At 43.7% G+C, this 23,201-nt stretch overlaps 1 protein-coding gene across 1 annotated transcript in view; it reads left to right on the top strand.

The window, feature by feature from the left end:
- The window catches only part of GRIK4 (glutamate ionotropic receptor kainate type subunit 4), a 508,786-nt gene that overhangs the window by 454,829 nt on the left and 30,756 nt on the right, over positions 1-23,201 (top strand). Inside the window, exons 14-17 of the mRNA XM_045860306.1 lie at positions 2,152-2,265; positions 15,558-15,667; positions 19,005-19,178; positions 22,608-22,773. Coding sequence (XP_045716262.1) covers positions 2,152-2,265; positions 15,558-15,667; positions 19,005-19,178; positions 22,608-22,773 — 564 coding nt within the window. The remainder of the gene's footprint in view (positions 1-2,151; positions 2,266-15,557; positions 15,668-19,004; positions 19,179-22,607; positions 22,774-23,201) is intronic.

Consider the following 23,201-nt stretch of genomic DNA (forward strand, 5'->3'; position numbering starts at 1 on the left):
TAGGCCAACTTTTATAAACTTGTGGAAAAATTTTCAGTTTGCCTTTGTGGAGGAAAGCTGAGTATAGGGAAAAAACTTGAGGCTAAAGTTGTTTGCTTTGGTTAATTGATTTGGAGAAAGGACTGGATGCCATGTTTACTTTCTACTCATATTATCAGTTTTGGTTTTCCTAACATCGTCTTCAATTCCTTCATTCCAACCTTCATTCTTTTTGTCTCTTTCTCCTCCCAAGATTTGGGCAGGGTTGGGCTGCCAATTTGCCATCAGCCACACACAGGACTGACATGGTACCTGCTGGACCTTTGTGGTTGACTGAACTCAAGTCAGAGCCAGTGTCATTAAAGGGAGGAGGTTCTGAAAGGCCCAGACAGTCCTCCAGAGAGGCCCTAAATGCAGACATGAACAATCTTCTAGTCAGACCTCACTTTCTGACCCAAGGGTTGATTTGCTTGATAGTAGTGATCAACACTGTCTTGCAGAAATACTGAATGTACACATTTTTTATTTTTTTATATTAAAAATCTCTTACAACTGCACTTTAGTTTCTTTTCAGCCAATCTCACTTTATAAGGCCCCAAGTTTGTTAATCTATGCTAATGACCTGGCTGCTTTAGGCAATGGAACATGAATTGGGAGTGGAGGGCTGGGGGGAGATGTGGAAGGAGATGACCTTTGCCTTATTATATATCATAAACTCCCTTGTGTTTAAAATGAGGGCCAGCAGGCCTATCTCCCTACTTTTTTTCAGTGATTTGGGCAGAGTTGTGTGTGTATACTCTTTCAGAACTGATTGTCTATTTATAGATTGTTGGACACTTCACTTTTCCATATTTCTTTCTTCATATTTTGCATCAACTGATCATCCACTATAATTAGAAGGAATTAAGGAAGCTTAAATGTGAACCAATGACAGCTAATCCACGATGCATGCCTAGCTTATAAAACACGGTTCCTAAGCACTAGTGTAAGTCAAACTACCTGGGCAAGTTGTTGCAAATATAGATTCCTGGGTCCTACCACCAGTCTTCAGGGGTCTGGGATGAGACTCAGGAATTCACATCTTAATTAAGCCCTTCAGGTGATTCTGATGCAGGTGGTCGTAGACTATATTTTGGGAATCACAGTGAGAGTTGCTGAGAAGAACCCTGCACTTTCTGAATCCTACACCCTTGGGCTAGGGCCAAGGCTAAGGAAGCCTAGGGAAGTGAAGTGACCAGCCTACATTAGTTAGTGCAGAGCATGGACTAGAACTGAAAGTCAGCTCTGGGCTTTTCCCACCACTCCATTTATAGTGGAGCAGACCAATAAGAAGTAAGCTTGCTTTACAATAGGATGGAGTTAAATTAGATATAAGAAAGAACTTCCTGACAGAGGGAAGTATTGAGGAAGCCTATATCATCTCCTTTCCCAGAGGGCCTTAATTCAAGATAGACTCCTCAGATGTGGACACTTAAGGTGCAATGTGGAGGAAGAGAAAGGAAAGAAACATCTTCAGAACAAATTCTGGTTATTTTGCATAAAAAGGACTAGAGACCCTTCTTTTAGTTCTGTTCTGGCAGCTAATTTTAATGTCAACAGCAACATAAGTGGCCAGTGGTCCAGGAGCCCCAAGGTTCAGTCTCAGCTCTAACAAGGACAAGCTTTGTGACATTGGGCCACTTGCCCAAGTTCTTGGTCTCCATTTCCTCAATGAGAAACAAATGGGTTGCTCTAGATTGTTTCAATTTTCATGGTTCCATAATTTTTATCTTTTATGTTAACCACACACCCCCATCAAAGTGTCTTATACAACATAGGATCTCAGTGAAGTTTTACTGACTAAACAAGTTGATAAGTTGAATGAAAAGCTACTCAATGTTGAGAATCCAGGAAACCTACCCACCAGTTTACCCCTTTGAACCCTTTGCTCTAGGACATTTGAGTTACCCCTGAACAGTCTGTAGTGATCCTTCCTGCCTTTTATACTTATTTAGTATTTAGGAGGGTCTAACCTCAAATGAACATTAGTGACCATTGAGATCTTGGATATGCTATAACTACTTAGAGCCACTCCTGTTACAGAGAAGCCAGATCTGAGTAACATCTCCCCAGTAGTGAGGTGCCCCATCTCACGTGGCCACCCCACTGATGGGCTCTCTCTACCACTTTCAGAAAGCAGACCTGGCTGTGGCAGGACTCACCATCACTGCTGAGCGGGAGAAGGTGATTGATTTCTCGAAGCCATTCATGACTCTGGGAATTAGCATTCTTTACCGAGTTCACATGGTAAGCATTTATGTCATTAATCTTATTTGCATGCAGACACCAAGTTATGTGGTAATAAAAAATGGCTTGTGGAAATACTTAGATTTAGGCACTTAAATGCAAATGTGCTGGGCTATCATTTGTCCTCTCAGCTGCACTTTTGCAAACAGGTGAATGGAAAAGTCTCACCCATGAACTGTCCGCTAAAAATTGCTTCTGCCCCACTGAATAGGTATGTCTAAAAGTGATTGTTCAACCCTTGGCACATAGTGTGTCAGTGGGTGATTGACCCTGTTGGTCACTCTGTCTCTTCTTAGGAGACAGGGCCCACAGCACGGATAAGTGCCTCAGCCGTGTTCCAGATTTCCCTGATCCTCAATTCCACTTCTGGTTGGTCTGATTTTTGCTTCTGGTGAGAGAATAGAGACTCCTTCCACTTCTGATTGCCGCGGTCCAGCCGTAGCTAGGTCCAGGGTTTCCTGAAAGGTGGGTAAGGCGTCGGCGATGGGAGACAGACGACAACACGCCTCAGAGGACAGTGATGCTCTGTTCCATTTATTGCAAGTACAAGCAGGTTTTTATACTTTCATTTTTAGCAGTGATTGACATTTGCGATTAGGTAAAGCAGAAAAAAAATTAATACAAAGGTAACCGGGAAAAATACAAAAATTCCCATAGATTCAGTTATATTAAACAAAGATTATTTTAACCAGGAGAGCCATAAATCAGACAATTAGAAATAGCTGTATGTACAGAGTTTGAATGTTTTATTGTTTATTAAAGTTCTCAGAATTTGTCATGGGGCAAAAGGATACGCTAAATTGAATAGAGGTTATAGGAAATTTATTATAAGGCCTTTGTGATGTCTAACTTACCTATTTACCTTTTCTGTCTAAAATATTTCTCTATGTACCATGGACTCTAACTCCCTGGTAACTGTTTCTACATGCTTAATTTATAATAGTTAACCAGCTTTTCTTATTTCTTTGCCTGTCTAATTCTATTTGATATATACTCCTATTCAAGGTAAAGGTGGGGCTGTTACTCCAACAACTTTTAGACACTCAGGGGCTATTTCATTAGAGGGGATTTTATTCTTTGGTCAAGAAATTATCTTATACAACTTCATTGGAATTATGCAAATCAATAAACCGGAGATACAGATATCTAACAATCCCACCACCTTTTAATCTCCAAAACAAACAGGTAAGGAGAGATAAACAGGAAATTCAGCTACAATAAACTCTTTTTATTTCTTAGTTAATAAACACCAGGGAGGTCTGCTTTGAGCTAGCCTTTCCGTGAAATTTAGACTGTTATAAGGCACTTGAACTTCATCCTTATTGACCATTCTAATGTCACCCTCATTATATGCTCCTGTATAAGGCAATGGGAGATCTGGAACCCTCTGGAGACCATTAGCTCCTTTTTGGGGGGATACCATAATTTGCCAATAATCTAATATGCTACCTAGGGGTATCCCTGGGCTGTGGGTAAGGGTCTATATAGTTTTTTCTTGTTTTCTAGAAAGACTCTTTGTATCTATGGGTAAGGAACAGGCATGGGAAAGTCCGCCAATAATTCAACCTATTGTAACTGATTTATGAATTCTTTTATGGGAACAATCAGGGATAATTTTTTATTGAGGTTTATAAATTCCTTGTTTAAAACAATCTGGGCATGATTCAATAGTCTAGGGAGAACTAGTTGTCCCTTCAGAATTTCCCTCAAAATCAATCATTAATTCTTTTCGAGCCTCTTTCTTCTCATGTCCTGTTCTTATGGGAATCAGGGTACAAAGTAAGACCATGATTAATATTAGCAAGGAAATTATTAAAAGCAATCCCCCAAAAAATTACCGCCCCCCCTTTGTATGCCACGCTCTCTTCCAGGAAGATGGATTCCTTGAATGCCCTCTTTCCATGTTCAGACCTTGTCAAAAAACATGATTGGAAGAGGACGTGGCATCTGATTATGTGTACAAGTGAATAAAGAGCAAACAATTTAATGTCACTTGTCTCTGGTATGTCCCCTCTTCTGCATATTTGAAAAAAAGGATGTCTCTGGTTAGGTTGTTTGTGAAACCACACCAATGGGCAGCAGAGGATGGACATGAGACCACAGTAGATCAACTGGTGGGGGTTTGGGCATAGGAGAGTACTTTGGCTGTGCCTCAGACACAAAGTGAACAATATTACATTGCCAGAACCTAGTTTACTCTGTCTGGTTTTTGTAGTGAGCTAGAAGAACCTTTGTCTCATCTTTTTTTCCAAACTGGCTCTAAGTGCATAGCTAGTATATGGATTTCCCAATACTGAAGCCATTATAGATGTCCGAAGTCATGTGGCATATTCCAATATATAAGCTGGAAGGACAAGGCTGCCCAGCAGAGAGGACTCCCAAATTCCAACTCTAGAAAAGGGGAGACCTATATTCTCAGCCCCAGCCTGAACCCACATAGCAGACAGCTGCTAAGGCATTAGAAACTGGCACATTTCTCCAAGAGGAAGGTCTCCCCATCACAGCCACTAGGCAGCTCAGAAGAGCACTGGTCTACATGAGGCTTTTGTCTGATTACTGCCCAGCTTGGGAGAGAAGGCCAAATCATCTGGAAGAAGAGAACATCCAAATCCCAAGCTTCCCAGGCAGAGACAGAAAGAAATGTGAGGATGTGGTCATAGTCCTTGTTGACTATGTTGTGGGTGTGTCTCTATGGATCAAGGGGGATTTCCTTATTTCTCCTCTTTCCATGATGGTGATAACACCCATCCACTGAGTACCTCCTCTGTGCCAGACACTTTTTCAGACACCTGTGATGTCAGCTGTTGTTATGGGTTGAATTGTGTCCCCTCAAAAGATATGTTCAAGTTCTAACCCTCAGGACCCGTGAGCATGATGTTATTGGGAAATAGAATCTTTGCATGTGTAATCAAGCTAAAATGAGGTTATATTGAATTAGGGTGGGTCCTAATCCAATGACTGGTGGCTCTATAAAAAAGGAAATTTGGACACTGGCACACATGGGGAAAGACTATGTGAATTTGGAGACAGAGATTGGAGTGATGCATCTATAAGTCCAGAAATGCCAAGGATTGCCAGCAACCACTATAAGCTAGAAGAGACAAGGAAGGATTCTCCCCTAAAGACTTCAGAGAGAGCATGGCCCTACTGACATCTTGGTTTTGGCCCTCTAGTCTCTAGAAATATGAGACAATAAATTTCTGTTACTTTAAACCACCCAGCAGCCCTAGGAAACTACAATAATAAAGTTGTTGTTCTTATTTTAGAAATGAGATAACCGTTGCAATCAGTTTGAAAAAACTGAACAGGACCACTTACCAATAAGTGAAAGAGAAGTGTTAAAACCCAGGAATAGTGTGATCTGAGCCTGTGTTCTCTAAATGACACCAGGCCTCCACCTCCATTCGTGTGATTTTTGAAGGATTGTTCTGTATACCCTTTTTCATTTGGTCCTCAGGACTGTTCTCTGAGGAGAAAAGGACAAGGATTATAATTCCCATTGTAGAGATAAGGAGCCAGAGTCATACATGGAACTAACACAGGATGGGGCCTAGAATCCAGGTAGTGCAACTCTCAGGACAGTGCTCTCGCCATAGTTACACCTGGCAGTGCTCCTAGGTGGTATTCCAGCTAGCACTGTTTCCTGAGCCCACCCCACCAGCCTCCAAAAAGAAGGAGCACCCAAAAAGAAGTGGAGACACATGGCCTTTGTGGCCAGGCCATACAACTAGACTATGGCCTTAATTTTTTGATTAATATCAAGGAACCTAGAGCCCCTCTGTGACCCAGTGGACCACGAGGAACCATGTGGGTGAAGGCACTTGCTACTGCATGTTTCCATTTCCTTCGGTCATCTGCTGCTAGGCTATACACACCACCTAAGGTACCACTGTATCAATTCTGACCAGAGCTGAACTTCAGTTGACCAGCCCTCTAGACAGCCTACATTGTGTTGACCAAATGTTTTCTACCACCTGCACACCTATCACTATATTAGTTCCTTTACATTAGTTCCTGTGGTGTGAAGTTTTGTGTCAGCATGGAGAGGCAATGGTGCCCAGATATTTGGTCAACAACTAAGGTAGATGTTGCTGTGTATTTTGTAGATGTGATTAGCATTAATGATTGGTAGATTTTAAGTAAAGGAGATTACCTTGGTAACATCAATGGGCCTCATCCAATCATTTGAAGGCCTTCAGAGTAAAAGTAGGTTACCCAAAGGAGAAGCTAATTCAACTTCAAAACTATCACATAGAAAACCTGTCTGAGTTTCTAGCTTGCTAGCCTGCCATTACAAATTTTGGATCTACCATCAAACACAATCACGTGAGCCAATTCCTTAAAATAAATCTCTTTACAAATCCACACGCATATGCAGACACCCTACTGGTTCTTTCTGAAGAACTCTGATACATTTTCTCTATCTGGTCAGGATTCCTTCCCCTCTTCTAGCCCCCATACTGGGCATCAGTGTGTTACACAGCCACTTAGATCTGATATACAATGGGGCCACGCTGAGGAAAGACTGAGTACTGCCATGAGCAGCTTACACTGAGCAGAACTGACAGTTTATGCATTTATTCAACAAATATTTACTGAGTGCATCTTTCTGTGTGTGAGCCAGTGTGCTCAGAAAGTACCCAAAAGTCAGCTAGTGAGAGGATAATTCTGTACCAGGTAAGGAACCTGGTGAGAACAAATTTGAGATGAAACCAAAGAGGCAAAGAGAAAGAGCTAATGGTGAAGGATAGCCTGGCAGAGTCCACCATAAGAGCCTACAGAGAGAAGTTCTCTCTAATCCACTAGTGTTACATTAATGATATTAAAAGTTGAATACTGTGTGTTCATGAATTCTCTCTAGCTAATAGTTATCTGTAAAAAAAATATATACTTAATTTTATTTATAATCATTAAAGGACCCAGAATGTGTCTATGAGGTCAGCTCTGTCATGAGTGATTGTTACCAAAAAGTAATCAAATCTACGTGCAAAAGGAAAAACAATCAACATCAAGCATAAATGACCAGTGAAGATTTACTACAAAGCCCTCCAAAATAACAAGTGGTGGAAGGCATGTCTCTGAAGTCTAAAGATAGCCAGAAATCATTTGAGAATTACCAGAAATCTATGATTTTCTAGGCTTTTTCATGAATGTGGATCATCAAGAGTTTATTATGGGATATTTTCATTCTTCCCAATTTTGGGTATAGACTCTGTTTCTGCTTATGTGAAATCAGGACCAAAATCAGAAGAATGTTCTCTTTTTATCACTTACTCCCTGCCACTCTGAGGCTGGCTAGGGGTTCTGGGGTTGGCATTTGTTATGGCTGATCCTCCCACTTGTTAAAACTCTCCCCACTTTTAGCATTTAAATCATCCTTTTCTTCTGCTGACTCTCCATCTGGTTAATCTCATCCACTCCCAAATCTGTGAATCTAACCTTGGCTGTTCCCCTGAATTCTGGTAGCGTATTTCTAACACATTACTAAACATGTCCATCTGAATGTCTTACAGGTGCCTCAAATACAGTGCCTCAACTGCATTCAGTATATTTCTCTCCATCTCAGATAATGGCATCTCCATCCAGTTATCTGAGCTGTCCTTCACTTTCTTTACTATGCATGTTCGACTGGTCACTTCCTTCCTAAATTATTTTCAAATATACAGGGGTAGGCAAAAGTAGGTTTACATTTGTTCATGTGGAAAAGACATGCAGGTTATGATTATTACAAAAAAGAATAAACCCTGTGTTTCATATACTGACAACTGAAAAGCTACTTTTGCCTACCTCTGTACTGTCCCCACCCAATCTACCTTTGTTCAGGCTCTCTTCACCTCTAACCTGTACTGCTGCCATGCCAGTGGCCTGTATCCTCGCTGAGGTCAGGGCATTTTTTTCCATTGCCATGTCCCCATCAGTGGGCCATAGTCATAAGCATGCACATAGAAGCAATAGAGTGAAAATCATGGATTCTGGAGCTAGATTGCACGGGTTTGTGCCCAGATCTGACACTAACTGCATGTCACATGTTTCTCAGTTTCTGAATCTATAAAAATAGTTTGTCATACAAATTTAATGTGGATATATGTGTAATTCATATATAGTGGCTGTCATACACAATAAAGCTATTGTATTTAATAAATGTCAATTGTTCCCACCTGTAATCCATTCTCAATTCATACTGCAACTTGAGAGTTGTTTTTAATTTATTTTAATTTATTTTTTTACAAATGTAATCATGCTGATCTCTTACTTAAAATCATTCACTGGCTGCCCATCAAGTACAACCTTCCTGGAATGGACAATGAAGACAATCACTCCTGTCCCCTTTCCAGTTCTTCCCTTGCAGGCACCTTCACCCCATTGTGCTGACTGTTTGCCCATCATGGCAATCTCTCCTGCCTCCTTATGCAGATTCATGCTCATCTTCTTGCCTCTCAACCATCTAACAAACTCTTTCTTAGTTTTTAATACCCAGCTCAAATGTCACTGGCTCTTCAATGTGACTTCACTAGATGGAGTGATTGCTTCATTCTCTGAGCTTCTGCCCTCAGCTTACCTCTATTACAGTATTTATCTGTTGCATTATACTACTCTTTGGTTCTCTCTCTCTCTCCCTCAGTAAATCCTAGTAGGAGATACATTGTGAAAAATGTACCATTTTTTCAGACCATACACTTTTATGCTGTGATTTTTGGTATAGCAAATGTGGTCGTTTTAACATGCAGTGTTTCCTTAATAAATATGGAAGAAAGGAAGGAAGAGAGGGATGGAGTTACCCTGTGATGCTGTGGGCAATGAGCACCACTTTCATTTGTGGCTTGTGGTTGGGCAGTACTGAGCCCCATAAGCCTAGCTTTTGTCAGAATGAATGACCTAAATAACATTTTTCTAGACTTTACCACATTAGTCTTGAGAACGAAAAGGGATGGGAGGCAAATGTTTCAAGCAACTCATATACATCTGCTCAGACCAGGCCATGGCTGCCACCTGAACTCACTGTCTCTCCCTGTCTGATGCCTGCATATGCCACACAACATAACACCTACATGAGAAGGCTTCAGAATCCCTGGCTGGGGCAGGTGAGCTTCCTGGCTAGACACAAAGAGCCCCATCTTTATAATCTGGGGCATCCCCTGGTACTCCAAGTATGGAAGGTATCAAATGACAGGACACCTGATTTTCAAGACATTTTTTATTTCTTTGGCACATAAGCTCCTTTATTCTTTTTTTTTTAAAGTGCTTTTAAAAAAAAAGATTTTATTTATTTATTTTTAGAGAGGGAAGGGAGGGAGATAGAGAGAGAGAGAGACAGAGAAACTTCAATGTGCGGTTGCTGGGGGTTATGGCCTGCAACCCAGGCATGTACCCTGGCTGGGAATCGAACCTGGGACACTTCGGTTCCCAGCCCGTGCTCAATCCACTGAGCTACACCAGCCAGGGCTGAGCTCCTTTATTCTTATTGAGAAGTTCAGCATATTTAATATAGCAGTATGACCCCAAGGACATTCTGCTTTCCAGAGTTTTATTATATTGGTGAATCATATAAGCTCTTGAGTAGGTGTGTGAATTGGAAGGAAAAGACCATAGAGAAACACAAAATACACTTGTATTTGACATTGGAGTATATAATTTAGTTTTCTCTCTTTTTTCTATAACAGAAATTTGCCTAATGATGTCTTGCTCAAACTAATAGTGAAATAAGTTTGTAGTCCTCAAACGCACATTAACTATTGTAGCAAGGCACCATCAGAGTATGCTGCAAACCAGCCTGGGAGCCAACATTGGTCATACATAATCCCCAAATGGGTAATCATGTTTAAAAAGTTTAGTATTGACATATTCAAAGAGGTTGGGTTTGTGTCCAGAATAGTTGTATGTTGACTAACATTTGTTAGGTATCTCTTTATTTGTAAAGCGCTTTTGCATACAGTCTCAAGTTTAAAGCACACAATCCCCCAAGGTAGGTAGTATGACCCCCATTTTACATGGAAGGATTCTGAAGCTGGTAGTGGCTACTGCAGTGGAGATAGAAAGTAGTGCAATGGTGGAAGTCACGTTGAACCCACACTTTCTGTCTCCAAGTCCAAACGCTCCGAACTACCTATCTTTATGGTATAGTAGGTGCATTTCTCTGTGTCAAGGCCATGTTTTAGGTAGTCTTTCAAGATTTTTTCCAATCTAAGGGTACTATATTCCATATAGGTCTCAAGTCAGTGAGAACATCTCCCTTTAAAGTGTGAATTTACTGTTTTCCCCTATAGTGTCCAGTTCCATGTTTGATTAACAAATGGAAAAGATTCATATTCTCTTTTTAGCTCTTGGCTAGAGTTATCAAGCTCAAGGAAAGTAAAAAAAACTAATTAAAAAGTGGGAAAGAAAGGTCAACATTAAATTAATGCTCAGCATTATTGCTGTACATATTATCCCTTTTTCAAGGTCTGTTTCATTTTAGAAAGACTGTCTAGGGGAATGGAGAACAATGTTAAGTAAACCAGTGAATAATTTCTAATACTGTGTAATATTCTATTGTAAGAAAACAGAAAATGAATAGAGTTATATTTCTTAAAACTAAGTAGCACAAAGCCCATATAATGGAAATACGGCTTCTCAAATCATTGTAATATTGATTGTTTATTGAGTACCCCTCTCTCAAGAAGCTGAAGGTGTTTTATCAACATTACTTTAGTAGTTCTCACATTTCCCCTTCATATTGATTGTGGTGTTTCATTTTGTGGAAAAAGAAAATGGCACCCAGAAAGGGTGGTGGAGTGGTTTGCTTAGGGCCACTCAGCAAAGCAAGGCCAATTCCAGGGTTAGAACTTAGGCCTACTTGTACCAGATTTCCAACAAGCAAAGTGAGACTAGATATGTGGTACCTGTGTCACATACAGGCAACACGTATATTTGGGTGTTTTATGTAAAAGGAATTAATTGCTTACTTTTTTTTCCCTCTTGGAGTCAGAGGTTTGAAGTGCATGCTAAACAAAAATATCATCAACATTCATTGCAGACACACTAGGGGAAGCTATCCACAAGTTAGTGGGTTGGGACAAAAAGAAATCATGTTCTTCCACCTCTCCTAGAAGGAATAATGGAGACTATTATCCTATCTGCTCATCCCAAGAGTTGAAGGAAACTTCTCTATAAACTGCCCTTTAGTTCCAAAGACTGGCAAAACCACATAGAGGACATCCAAAGCCTTTGCCGTTGGCTCCACTGGGAGGGAATGCAGTGTAGAGAAGGCAGACAACTGGTATCACTAGTTTGTGCACAGGGAAATAGTGACTAGGGTACACAGCCCTTACACAAACACAAGAGCACTCACCACACATATGATTCACTCGTCTGTCTGAAAAGGCTAAAACTGTCCTGAGTTCAAAGGTTGGAATCACTGGCTTCCAAGAGCCATCCTTCCAGAAGAGAACCTGGTATTGCCCTGGGGAACTCTTATGCTTCATATTGAATATCTCATAACCCACAGAAACTCCAGGACTTATGGAAAGTGACTGTAACCAGAAGACAATATTCCCCAAGCGTCTATAGCATGTATCCATATAGGATAGAAAATAGTATTTCTTGTCCATCAAGAGAACATCAGCACAAAAGAAAGTTCCCTTATTTGTCACACACCAGCTCCCTTCCTCCCATTCACCCCTGATCACCATCAGGCAGTGAGGAACAAACACAGATATGGCCCTCACTGCGTGTCACTGAGTTCTCAGAATGACCCAGGAGACAGATTCCGTTAGTGCTGCCAGGTTACCAAAGGAAACAGAGGCCCAGGGAACTTAGGTAACTTGTCCAATGTCACACAATTTATAAGTGGTAAAGCCAGGATTCAGTCCTGGGCAGTCTGGCTCCAGAGTGTGTTTAAATTCACTACCTGTCCTGCATTACCTGGCTCTCAGGTATATGCCTCCAGACTCTGAGGAGACAATTACATTCTTATTATAACATCATTTCTTCCAGTATACACAAAATGAAGCATCAGTGAATTAATAGACTTTTTTTTAAGGATAAGAGGAATTTTCTACATGCAAGGGTAGCTTGATGCCACTTCACAGTACATGGGCAGCTCCACTGCTAGCATTCAAACTATCTCACCATGCCAGGATTGGTCAGTTAGTGAGCAGCCTTTTGGGTCCCTCCCACCATTAGACAACATCAAGGATGATGTCTCTGGTGTGGTCAGTATGAAGCACAGTATGAAACTCAAGGGAACCACTCCTAATTCTGGTGCCATCTAGTTTTCATCTCATCTGCAGGGCTTGACCTGTCCTAGACAGTTGGGGCATAGACTATATAGAACCAATTATCTACCTTCGAAATGGTTGTATTCACTAGAAGGAATGTGCCCAACCCACAGTCAACAGAGAGGTGTACAATCAACATAAATGCCTATAGATACAAAAGATCTATAATAACTGATGGTGGTTATAAGTAAATAATGTTTAAGTATACTTTAAGGGGTGAGATGGAGTAGGTTGGGATTCTGTTGGCTTTGGAGAGAAGGTATGGCATTAATAAGAGACATTTTTAGGAGCAAGTTGCAAAGATTAATAGGAGAAGATGCAGCACAGCTGCCATGTGAAGGAAGGAGAGTATGGCATCTGGGGGTGCACTGCAGCAAAAGAGCACCAGAGAAATGAAGCTGCCACCCATGATTTCAGCAAGGCATTTGACCTCCCTGGGTCAAGACCCTCCCCAGTGCTTCTATCTGTCTATATGAAGAACTGGGTATTGACATCCAAAGAACATGGTGAAGCACTTTGAGTTCTTTAGAAGAAAGGTGTCATCATCAAATATCTTTTGGGTTAAGGGAAATTTATTATTTGGAAGAAATGCCTATGGCATATGGCATCTAATTTGCTCCAAGCACTAGTAACTCAGATGTCTTGGGAAGGAAACAATCTAAAGTATCACCATAAAAAAAAAGGCAAGTGTTCCAAGCCTTGCAAGTAACACACTTCTCTTTGGCATTGTATAAACTGCTTGGGCTCTGCCCAAGCCAAGGCTACATGAGCCCAGACCCAGATCTCAAATGACTGCCCATGCTTTGCTCTTGGGCTGGCGTCAGTCATTCGCAAGTGGAATCAGATGTTGTCTTTACAGTGTAACTGATGTTTTTAGTGGAGCCATGTTTATATCTCGATCTTTCTTATTTGTGTGATGTTCTGTTTTATAACTTGAATCTCTAGAAATCTTTCCCATGGCTATGCATCATTCCTTATCACCCATAACCAAATATGGCAGCTTTAAATAGTGCTGTCATTTTCCTCAGTTTCATTCATTGTGATATAATCAGGTATAGATTTCTGACATCATGCACATAATGGGGTTTCAGATTCAGAAAGTAACAATGAAAGATTTTTTGAAGATATTTCTCAATTGAGAGACACAGAGTAAAATAATAATGACTGACAGGGCACATAGAATTCACTTGTGTTTGCCCAAGAAGTGGCCTAAACCAGCACTTTCTGCCACAGCAGGTATGCGGGCATGACCACCTCCCTTGTCCCCACTGGGCTCCGTGCACAGGTTCCATGCAGTCTGTCTCCCAATGTCTGCCGCTGGCTCTCGGGGCGGTGCTAGAGACATGGTCAGCCTTGTGCAGAGATGAACCCAGTGCAAACATGATATATCTTTATTTTTATATCTGGACATTTGTTCACCAGTGTTTTGTGTTTCTTTTCAATTAACAGTTTACATTCAATATTATTTTCTATTAGTTTCAGGTGCACAGCATAGTGATTAGACAACCATTTACTTCACAAAATGTTCCACCTGATATTTCAGGTACCCACCTGGCACCATGCACAGTTATTAAAATATTGTTCCCTATATTCTCTATGCTGTATTTTACATCCCTGTGACTGATTTATAACTGCCAATCTGTAGTTCTCAATCCCTTTACCTTTTTCATACAACCCCTCCCCAATGGCAACCATCAGTCTGTTCTGTGTACCTATGAGTCTGTTTTTATTTGTTTGTTTACTTGTTTTGTTATTTAGATTCTGCACAGTGAAATCATATGGTATTTATCTTATTCAGTCTGACTTTAAAAAAGCCATATTTTAATACTAACCATAGGTTGTGCCATGACTGATATGGTATTGAACTTGAAAATGTACTTGTTCATACAACCCCTGAGCTTAATACTGATTTTCTGTCCCACCTAAGGAGTTCTTAGATTTCTGGAATCATAAGGGAGCACTTATGACAGTGATTTCATTGCAGTGAGAGCCACAGGCCGTGTGCACGGTGGAGGTGGGGATGGGAGCAGAGGAGAGCAGGCCCTGTCTGTAGTAAGCAGCACCACTTGCTCTGGCCAGTGAGAATATAAACCAAGGGCCAGATCACCCATTAAAAAAAAGAAAGCAGAACTGTGGATTTTAAAATAAAATCTGCTGATTGCTTCATATAGGCAATGAATCAAAATGAGTGAATGGTGCAGAGTAAACAAGTGGTCTATGGGCTCTGTGGGGCCTGCAGGCCTGGGCAAGCTGGAGAGGTGTGAGGCCCCGCCCAGGGCACCACAGCTCAAGACTTGGGGCAGCTTTCTGGACCCCACCCTTCTCACCCCGTTCCACTCTCCTCTACTTTCTGTGTCTGGCTCCATCCTCTGACTCCCCTGACTCTGGGCTGGGGATAGACCATGTTTTCCCCCAGCATCATGGTCCCAGCCCTGGGCTTGGGGCCAGCCTTTCACTTAGCTGGGTAATCTGGATGCATCTCTTAACTGCCCTGGGCTTTGCTTTCTTCATTAGAAGATGAAAATAATAACCAGTGCCTTATAGCACCAGTGCAAGGTTCACTTGAGAAGGTCACACTGTGTGTGAGGTCACCCTGCCAAGGAAAACCAAGGGTGCATATGGTATTAGCATCCTCCTGAGAAAGGTGTGAGTGTCCAGGAGGGCTGGTTGTCCTGCTCCAGCACCACAGACATCATAGCTCAAAGCGACTTTGGGCCCATCTCTGCTGCTGCCGGGGAACAGGAGGCAGTACTCAAGGGCTGTCCTGTGTGGCCAAAGCAAAGCTTACCTGGGAAGGGACATGACCTGGGCTGTTCTTTTGTCTCATCTGATGAGATTGGGACAGGGTAGGTGTTCCAAAGCAGCCCCCTCTACACCTTCATCTCCAGTGTCACTTAAACCAATCATTCAGGACACCAGACAATGCAATCTGGGGCCAGACCAACACTCACCACACCCTCTGTCCCATACTGCCTGGCCCAGGAGCCATTCTGACTGAATGTGTACAGTGAATCTTGTTTTTATCTCCATTTCCAGGGACGCAAACCTGGCTATTTCTCCTTCCTGGACCCATTTTCTCCAGGCGTCTGGCTCTTCATGCTGCTAGCCTATCTGGCCGTCAGTTGCATCCTCTTCCTAGTGGCTCGGTACACTGTCCTCCCTGTCCCCTTCCTCAGGCTGCCACCTTGTGTCCACCTCTGGGAACTACCTAGGAGGGGTGGGGAGTAGGAGAAGACCTTGGTGCCAAGCTGGAGGGATGAGAGGGGAGTCAGAACCTGAGCCACTCTCCACCCAGCTGTCAACCAGGTACTATCTACCCACCCATGTCTGCACACATTCCCTAATGTTTACCATGCCAACAGGTGAGCTTGTCCTGATTTCCTTTACACCCCTGCCTCTTCCCCTCCCACTCTCCATTTTCTAGCCCCCTGCTTGTGTAGGAGCCTTGGGAGAAAGGAGGAGAGGAGAGGAGAGGGAGGGCAAGATTACTCAGGTTAAACAGGATGCATTTCATTGCTCTAGCATCAGCCTTTGCTAGGATCTGCCACAAAGTGCTGAATGATACGAAACAGGAATGGAAGGAGCCACCAGAGGCCTAGGGGGCAAGGCCTCTTGTACAGGGGGCCTGGCCTTTCCCCAGCCTGGATCTGTCTGTGCAAACACAGCTACCTTGTCAAATGAGAACCATGAGGGTGGCAGGAGGCAGGAAGGCAGGATGGAGAGAGGCATTTGCAAGTAGTGTTGAATTAAGACAAATGGTCCAGATCAGGGATTGGGAAGAATAAGCCCTTCCCTGTCCGCAGGGACCCAAGACCACCCTGGGGCCTGTGGAGGAGCCTGAGGAGCCTCCCATGGCTGAGGCCTCCCTAGGCTGTGTGCAGAGAGGACTGTTTCTCTCTGGGCCAAAGGCATCACTGTGGCCTGGCTTCAGAGAGTGACTTACTATCCCGAAGCAGAACAAGTGCTAGTGGCTCATCAGCCACTCCCTCAGAATCCCTGCTCCCTACTCAGAGCTCTTCCCATTCTCCTGCAGGACCAGTGAGAGCTATTCCACAGAGCAGAGGATCTCTCAGAATGGACTTCTATAGGACAGTGGCCCTGCTCCAGCTATGTCCTCAGTGGCCTCCTTGGTCTCCAGCCTCAGGGCCACATGGGCAGGGCTAGATGATTCTGAAATGCATGTGCCACCTCTGGTGGGGGTTGGAGCAAGGTTTCCCTGAGAGCATGTCTCTTCAGTGGCCCCATAGGAGTGTATACTTTCTCCAGTTACAAGACAGGGCCCCAAGGAACCATAGGGTGCCTGGGTCCCTAACTCTGGGGCAGTTCCCAGCCCACCCAGGGGATACTGTGTCTCCCAGTCTCTGCTCCTTTCAGTGGAGATCAAAGCCAAGTCCAGGAAGTCCTTCAAGCCTAACAGAAAAATACCTTACTTACAACCTGGTAGTCTCAAAAGCTGTTGTGTGTGCTGTCCAGAAGCCTGGCTTTGCTGCTCCTCAGTTCATTCTTACCCCCTCCAATGGAGCCCCTCCCTGGATCTAGCAACCCACAGCTTTCAGGTGACCTTAGGTTCCTGAAAATAGTCTCCTGGCTTGGTTACCAACACACACACTCACACACACCCACTTCCCCATGCCTGCCAGAGCCAGAAACTTCTCAACAAGCCCTTGGGGTTAAACAGCCCCTCTTCCTTGACCTCTGTACGCACACACACCACCTGCCAGGATCCAGCACTAACAAAAAGATTTACCAAAAGAAGTATTAAAGGCCAGATCATATAACATGTGTGTGTATATATATAAATATACACATGCACAACTTTTTGCACATATTATAATGTATATTACATGTATCTACCATATATGTAGATATATAACACCATGTGTGTGTGTGTGTACAAACAAACACATACATACATAACATCTGAGCTGAGGCTAACTAACCTGACCTAAGACAGTGGTCTGCAAACAGGGCTCCCTGAAGCATCAGGCACAGTGCAGGTAGCAGAGACTTGCAGGGAGGAAGAGAAGAGCCTGGGCAGCCAGAATTCTGGGGTCCCCTCCTACCTGCATTCAGACCTGCCCCACTTCTGTTTCTTATATATTGTTCTTCTGGATAAGATTTTAGAAGGAAAAATGTTTAAAAACTACTGATCTAAGGCAGCCATTCCCAAGCCAGCCAATACCTGAGCCACGCAGGGGGCTTTAAAAAAACTTGAATATTCAGGTCTAATCTCAGAATCTCTAGGGATGTGGCCTGGGAATTTGTATGTTTGAAGCTTACTTCCAATGGCCCATAGATTTGGGATCCACCAGGTGAGTATGAATCAGCTTCATAGGCCACAGGGGGAGGGAGCACATGCAGGTCAATAGCAGCCTGCTGCCATTGAATTCAGGACCCTTGGCAGTAATGAGAAGGTGGGCCAGCGACTGTAAAACACCAAGGTTACACTGAATGACGGACTAAGAAGGGCAGTGATGGTAACACCCTGTGAACTGGCAGCAGCCTCACTGCTGGGCACACACCTATATGCCTCTCTCTCATCAAAACCTGAGGGCTTTTTTTCACCACTCCACCTGCAAAGCTGGAGCACTGTGCATAGGAGACAGGCCTAGGCTGCTGAACAGAGGGAATGTGTCTGTCTGCAGGTGGAAAGAAAGGGCATTGCAGACATTAGGGTATCACTGAGAGAGTCCAGTGGGAGGTTAGGAGGGAAGGTGGGATGGAGTGTGCCCTGCTTTATAGGAGGCAGGTGCCCCAAGAAGGGCATGAGCACCCTCTACCCTGTGTGCTCATTATAGTCACCTGGGCCACTGTACCTGGGATCAAGATCTAGTCACTGGCATTTTTGTAAGTTCCCAAGTGAGTCTAAAACACAAGACAGGATTGAGAACCATGGCCTGAAGGACTTGCTAGGCCAGGGTTTCTCCAAATGTGGCCCTTGGGTCAGTGGTATCAACATCACCTAGGAACTCACAGATTCCCAGGCCTCCCCCAGACTTACTGAATCAGGAGCTTGGTGGGTGGCAACAATCTGTGTCTTCACAACTCTTCTTGGAGATTCTGACACAAGCTGAAGTTTGTGAAGCATGCTGTGGGCTGAGGGTTTCCAAACTCTGGCTCTGTGGGGCCCCAAAGCCCCTCTGTGATGATCACAAGGGCCTGGGATGTCAGGACAGTCACACTCCCAGCCTCCCATCAAGGGGCTCCATTTCATCTATTTCATACATCAGAATTTATTTTTGAGAAAGTAAAAATGTCTCTGCGATTAAAGGAAAACAGTTTGAAAATTGCCAATAGCATCCAACCTCCTTGCTTTTTGGTTGGGAAAATCCAAGTCCAGCAAAAGGGAAGTGGCTGCCCAAACTACAAGGCCTGTGACAGAGTATAGACATGAGCCAGAAAGAACCCCCCCAACTCTTCCCAGCACACTTGCCTTTGCACCTGCCCTCCATGGCACTGGTAGATGTTCTTTTTTTCCCACAGGTTGACCCCTTATGAGTGGTACAGCCCCCATTCATGTGCCCAGAGCCAGTGCAACCTCCTGGTGAATCAGTACTCCCTTGGCAACAGCCTCTGGTTTCCGGTTGGGGGCTTCATGCAACAGGGCTCCACCATCGCCCCTCAAGCCTTGTCTACTCGTTGTGTCAGTGGCGTCTGGTAAGATCCGGGGCAGAGAAGGGACAGGGCCAAAAGGGCAGGGACACACAAGGTGTCCTCAGATAACCCCCACTCTGGTTGTACACTGCAGCTTCTGGCAGGCAGAAATCTCAGCTCCCCTGTCGGGGAGACTGTAGCCTCTGCCTTTCAAAACAGACTAGCTGGGAGCTGAGCTGCATTCTGCCAGCTCAGAAGGTTTGGGGGCAATGGGTATGTGTGCTTTGTGCGATCTTATCCTATTCCCCTTTCTTTGTTTTTGAGGTCTGGATACATAGAGCCAAGGCAGAAAAGGAGATGGAATGAGGAAATAAACTTAAAGGCCCACAGCAAAGCAATTATAATGTTCAGACCTGGAAATGACCTGAGGTTGAGTGGCTGGGCAGGCAAAGGCATAGGAAAATATGAGCCTGTGGCAGGAAGTGCCTGCAGGAGGAATTCAAGCCCAGCTGCCACATCACACCCCTACAGCAGCTTTCTTTCCCTCTGTATCTGGCTGGGGGGTGGGGGTGAGAGGTGGTGGCTCACCAGACCCCTCCACCTCACCAGGGTGGGAAAATGCAAATTCTTAGTTACTCAGAGTTAGACAGGATCTTGGGGAGAGAGTTGACAGCATGCAGTCCAAACTCCAGTCTACATGGACCATCAGCCAGTCTCTACCTGAATGAAACTCCTTTCTCCTGGCTTACACAGGGCAAAAAGAACATGGCCAAATGACTCCGTGTGTGGCAAAGCTCTTTGAAAACTTGAAAGTACTGCATAAGTATGTGGACTGAATAATTGCTATTAGACCATTATAGGAGGAGATGAAACATAGATATAGATAAATATGGATATAGATATATAGATGTAGATATATAGATAGGCAAGTTTGCAGAGTACAGTTTTCTCATCCGCACTTGGGTTTGGCTATACCAGATTATAGGACTTACAACCTTGGTTCTCTCACCCTTTCCAGTCTCTGTAAGACTAAGGAAAAGGAAAAGTGGTATGTCCACTATTGAACAACTGTGCTAGGGACAGCAGGTCACCTGGACAGTTATCAGAAGGGCTGATGAGGAGGTGAAAATGCAGCTGGACAGTGTCCCCTTCCCAGCTGGGCTTTTTGTTTTCCTTGATCAATGATAAATACATTAGGGTTTAAAACATTTGAACAAGGTGCTTGCTCATCATCACTTGTAGCTAAAAATCACATGGATCAACATAGAGACCTGGGTTTCACATTGTGGGAAGAAGGAATGATCTTAGCAGAGAGAGTCACAGCATGTCCTAAAATTTCAAGAAATCTGGGCAGGAGCCATGGAGACAAGCAGAAGTCAGCTGCAGATTTTGATCTCTCTCTCTGGGCTTTTCCCTGCAGAGGGTGCTTGTTCCCATGTGCTGCACACAGGGCCCCACTGCCTGTGCCACCCACCTGTCAGCAGTGCCTGTGCCCTGCACTGCTCTGCAGTGCTTTTGATAGCTGGCCCCAGCCATTCTGGCTCCCAGCCCCAGCTCTGTATAGTTCTCCCCCTCAACCTCTTGGAGTTCTTGGCTTTTAAATCAGGGCCTCAGTTTGGTCAGCTCCCTGGGGGAGTGGGAGGTCCAAAGATAAGTCCATCAAGCTTCTCTTAGCTTCCTCCCCCTGAGCAAGTGACAGAAAATGCCATGTTGCTGACGAGAATGCCAGCTTTACAATGGATAATGCCCCTTTCAGACAGGACCAAATTTCCACTGGCCACTCCAGAGAGCACAGCATGGCATGACTGACCCCCTCAGCAGAGATCATTGGCTCGCACTGAGCTGCTCCCACCTCTCACCCCTTCTGTGTGGCCAGAGGCATAAACTCCATCTGGTGACCAGGCTGGAGCAGCATAGCCACAATGGCTGAGGGAGCCTCCTTGGCCCATACTGAGGGGATGTTCATACCCACAGCTTCTTGAACCACAGCACTAGTCAATGTTACTGAGAAGCTTCAGAATGGTCATCTTTACCTAGGGACCCCATCACTGCCCCCAGCCTCCTCTGGGGCACGGTCATGAGAAACAACTCCCAACATAGTGCAAGAGCTTAGATGGGAACAGGGAAAGCAGGTTTTGAATAGAGAGGGATACCTGGCACTTAAAGATCATAAATAGGGGAGGCAGCCAAAGGATTTTCATCCCATATTCAATGTGAGGGTCTGTCTCTATTTCTTTATATCTCACATTCATCTAGTGGTTTACAGATCTCATTTGATCTCAAAAATCTGAAGAGCAGGCATCATCATCCCCATTCATTACATGTGCAATAAGTTGAGAGGCTGTCTGTGGCTGTCCCCCACACATGTCTGGTTGTCTGGCATATGAGCACACCCATCAAGTTGTTGGGTGCCCCTGTATGCTTCAGGGAGGCAGCCCACAGGAAGCCTGGACATCATGCAAAGGAGACAGCAGGACTTCCTGCCCTTGCAAATCCACCTGGAACCTGCCAGCTGCTGAGTCCTGGGGCTGACCCTATGCCTTAGTTGGCAATGTCTTCATAATGTGTAAAGCCTCATTAATTCAGACTGCACTATTTCAGAATGCGTGATTATCCAAGCTCAGTTGCACTTAGATATATCTTTGAACCCCCATAAACAAATGGATCACATACAGATCCATACTGCTTATTTAAACTACTTAAGTGAACAAATCAGTTTTAAGGGCTTTAGTATGTATATTGCCTGAGTTGAAAATCACTCTAATTTTAAATGAGTTTGATGTACCCAATAAAACAACATTCTATTTTAAAATAGCACATTTAAGACTGTTTTTTGAATTCCAACTTCTGAAAAGTTCAAAGGTGCTTTTCAAGTCTTAAAGAATTTCTGCTGTTACAATTTATAGAACTGGTTTTAAAATACAAATTTATCAATGTGTTCCTTGGCAGGTTATTTTGCTTCTCTGAGATTCAGCTTCCTCATCTGTAAAAGTGGGATAAGAATGGTACCTCTGAGTTGTAAGGAATGTGTGAGACAGTGTCTGTGGCTCAGGGCAGGTGCTCAGGACACGGCAATGCTCATCTGAAGGCCAGCTGCATCATGAAGACACAGCCCTAGCTCTGGACAGAGCCCCCAGATCTTCCACCCTTAACTCATTCCCTAGCTCATTTCTTACAGTCTCCCAAACTGTCTCATGTAGACAGACATACCTCCATTTAGTAACAATACCCAACATGTAGACAGACATACCTCCATTTAGTAACAATACCCAACTCGCCTCCTTCAGGAAATAAAAAAAAAAAATTGTCCTAGGCAGTCCTCCAAAACACTGTTTGTTGGCAGTGCATCATTTATCTTCCCCCTCTAAGCTGAGAGTTGCTTTCAGAGAGGGACACCTGGTCTCTCCTACATTGCAGCAGGACCAGATATGGGGGTGAGGACTCCCAGGAGTGCCCCTGGACATGAGAACTTCCTGGTTTTCTCCTACACAGGTGGGCATTCACGCTGATCATCATCTCCTCCTACACGGCCAACCTGGCCGCCTTCCTGACTGTGCAACGCATGGATGTGCCCATCGAGTCAGTGGATGACCTGGCTGACCAGACCACCATTGAGTATGGCACGATTCATGGAGGCTCCAGCATGACATTCTTCCAAGTAAACCAATTTGCTTGCTCACCAACATCAGGAATTGGGAAGAACAAAGTTGAGATATCTGCCCACTGCAGACAAAAACATCTCTCCTCATCCCATGGTCTCTTTGTAACATCTCGTGTGGAGATTCACATGAGTTTATTTTCTCCTGATCCACAAAATATCCATGGAATGAGGTCCCAAAAACACTTTGTGTTAATGTCAGCCTGTCCAAAGATGTTGCACATGAACAGTTAGTGGTAGTTGATATGATTTTAGGTACAATTTAGCAGAACTATTTTTTAATTGTAATAGTTTCATATTTATTTTAATGAGTGTTAGAAAAAATAAATGCAGTGAATCTAATATGTACCTTTCTTTATATGGCTGTGCAGAATGAGGCTAATGTATATATTTAGATCTTTTTAATTTTAATTTTAATTTTTTATTTT

The sequence above is a fragment of the Phyllostomus hastatus genome, unplaced genomic scaffold (assembly GCF_019186645.2).
Source record: "Phyllostomus hastatus isolate PE091 unplaced genomic scaffold, TTU_PhHast_1.1 phas_scaffold_193, whole genome shotgun sequence".
Taxonomy (NCBI): Eukaryota; Metazoa; Chordata; class Mammalia; order Chiroptera; family Phyllostomidae; genus Phyllostomus; species Phyllostomus hastatus.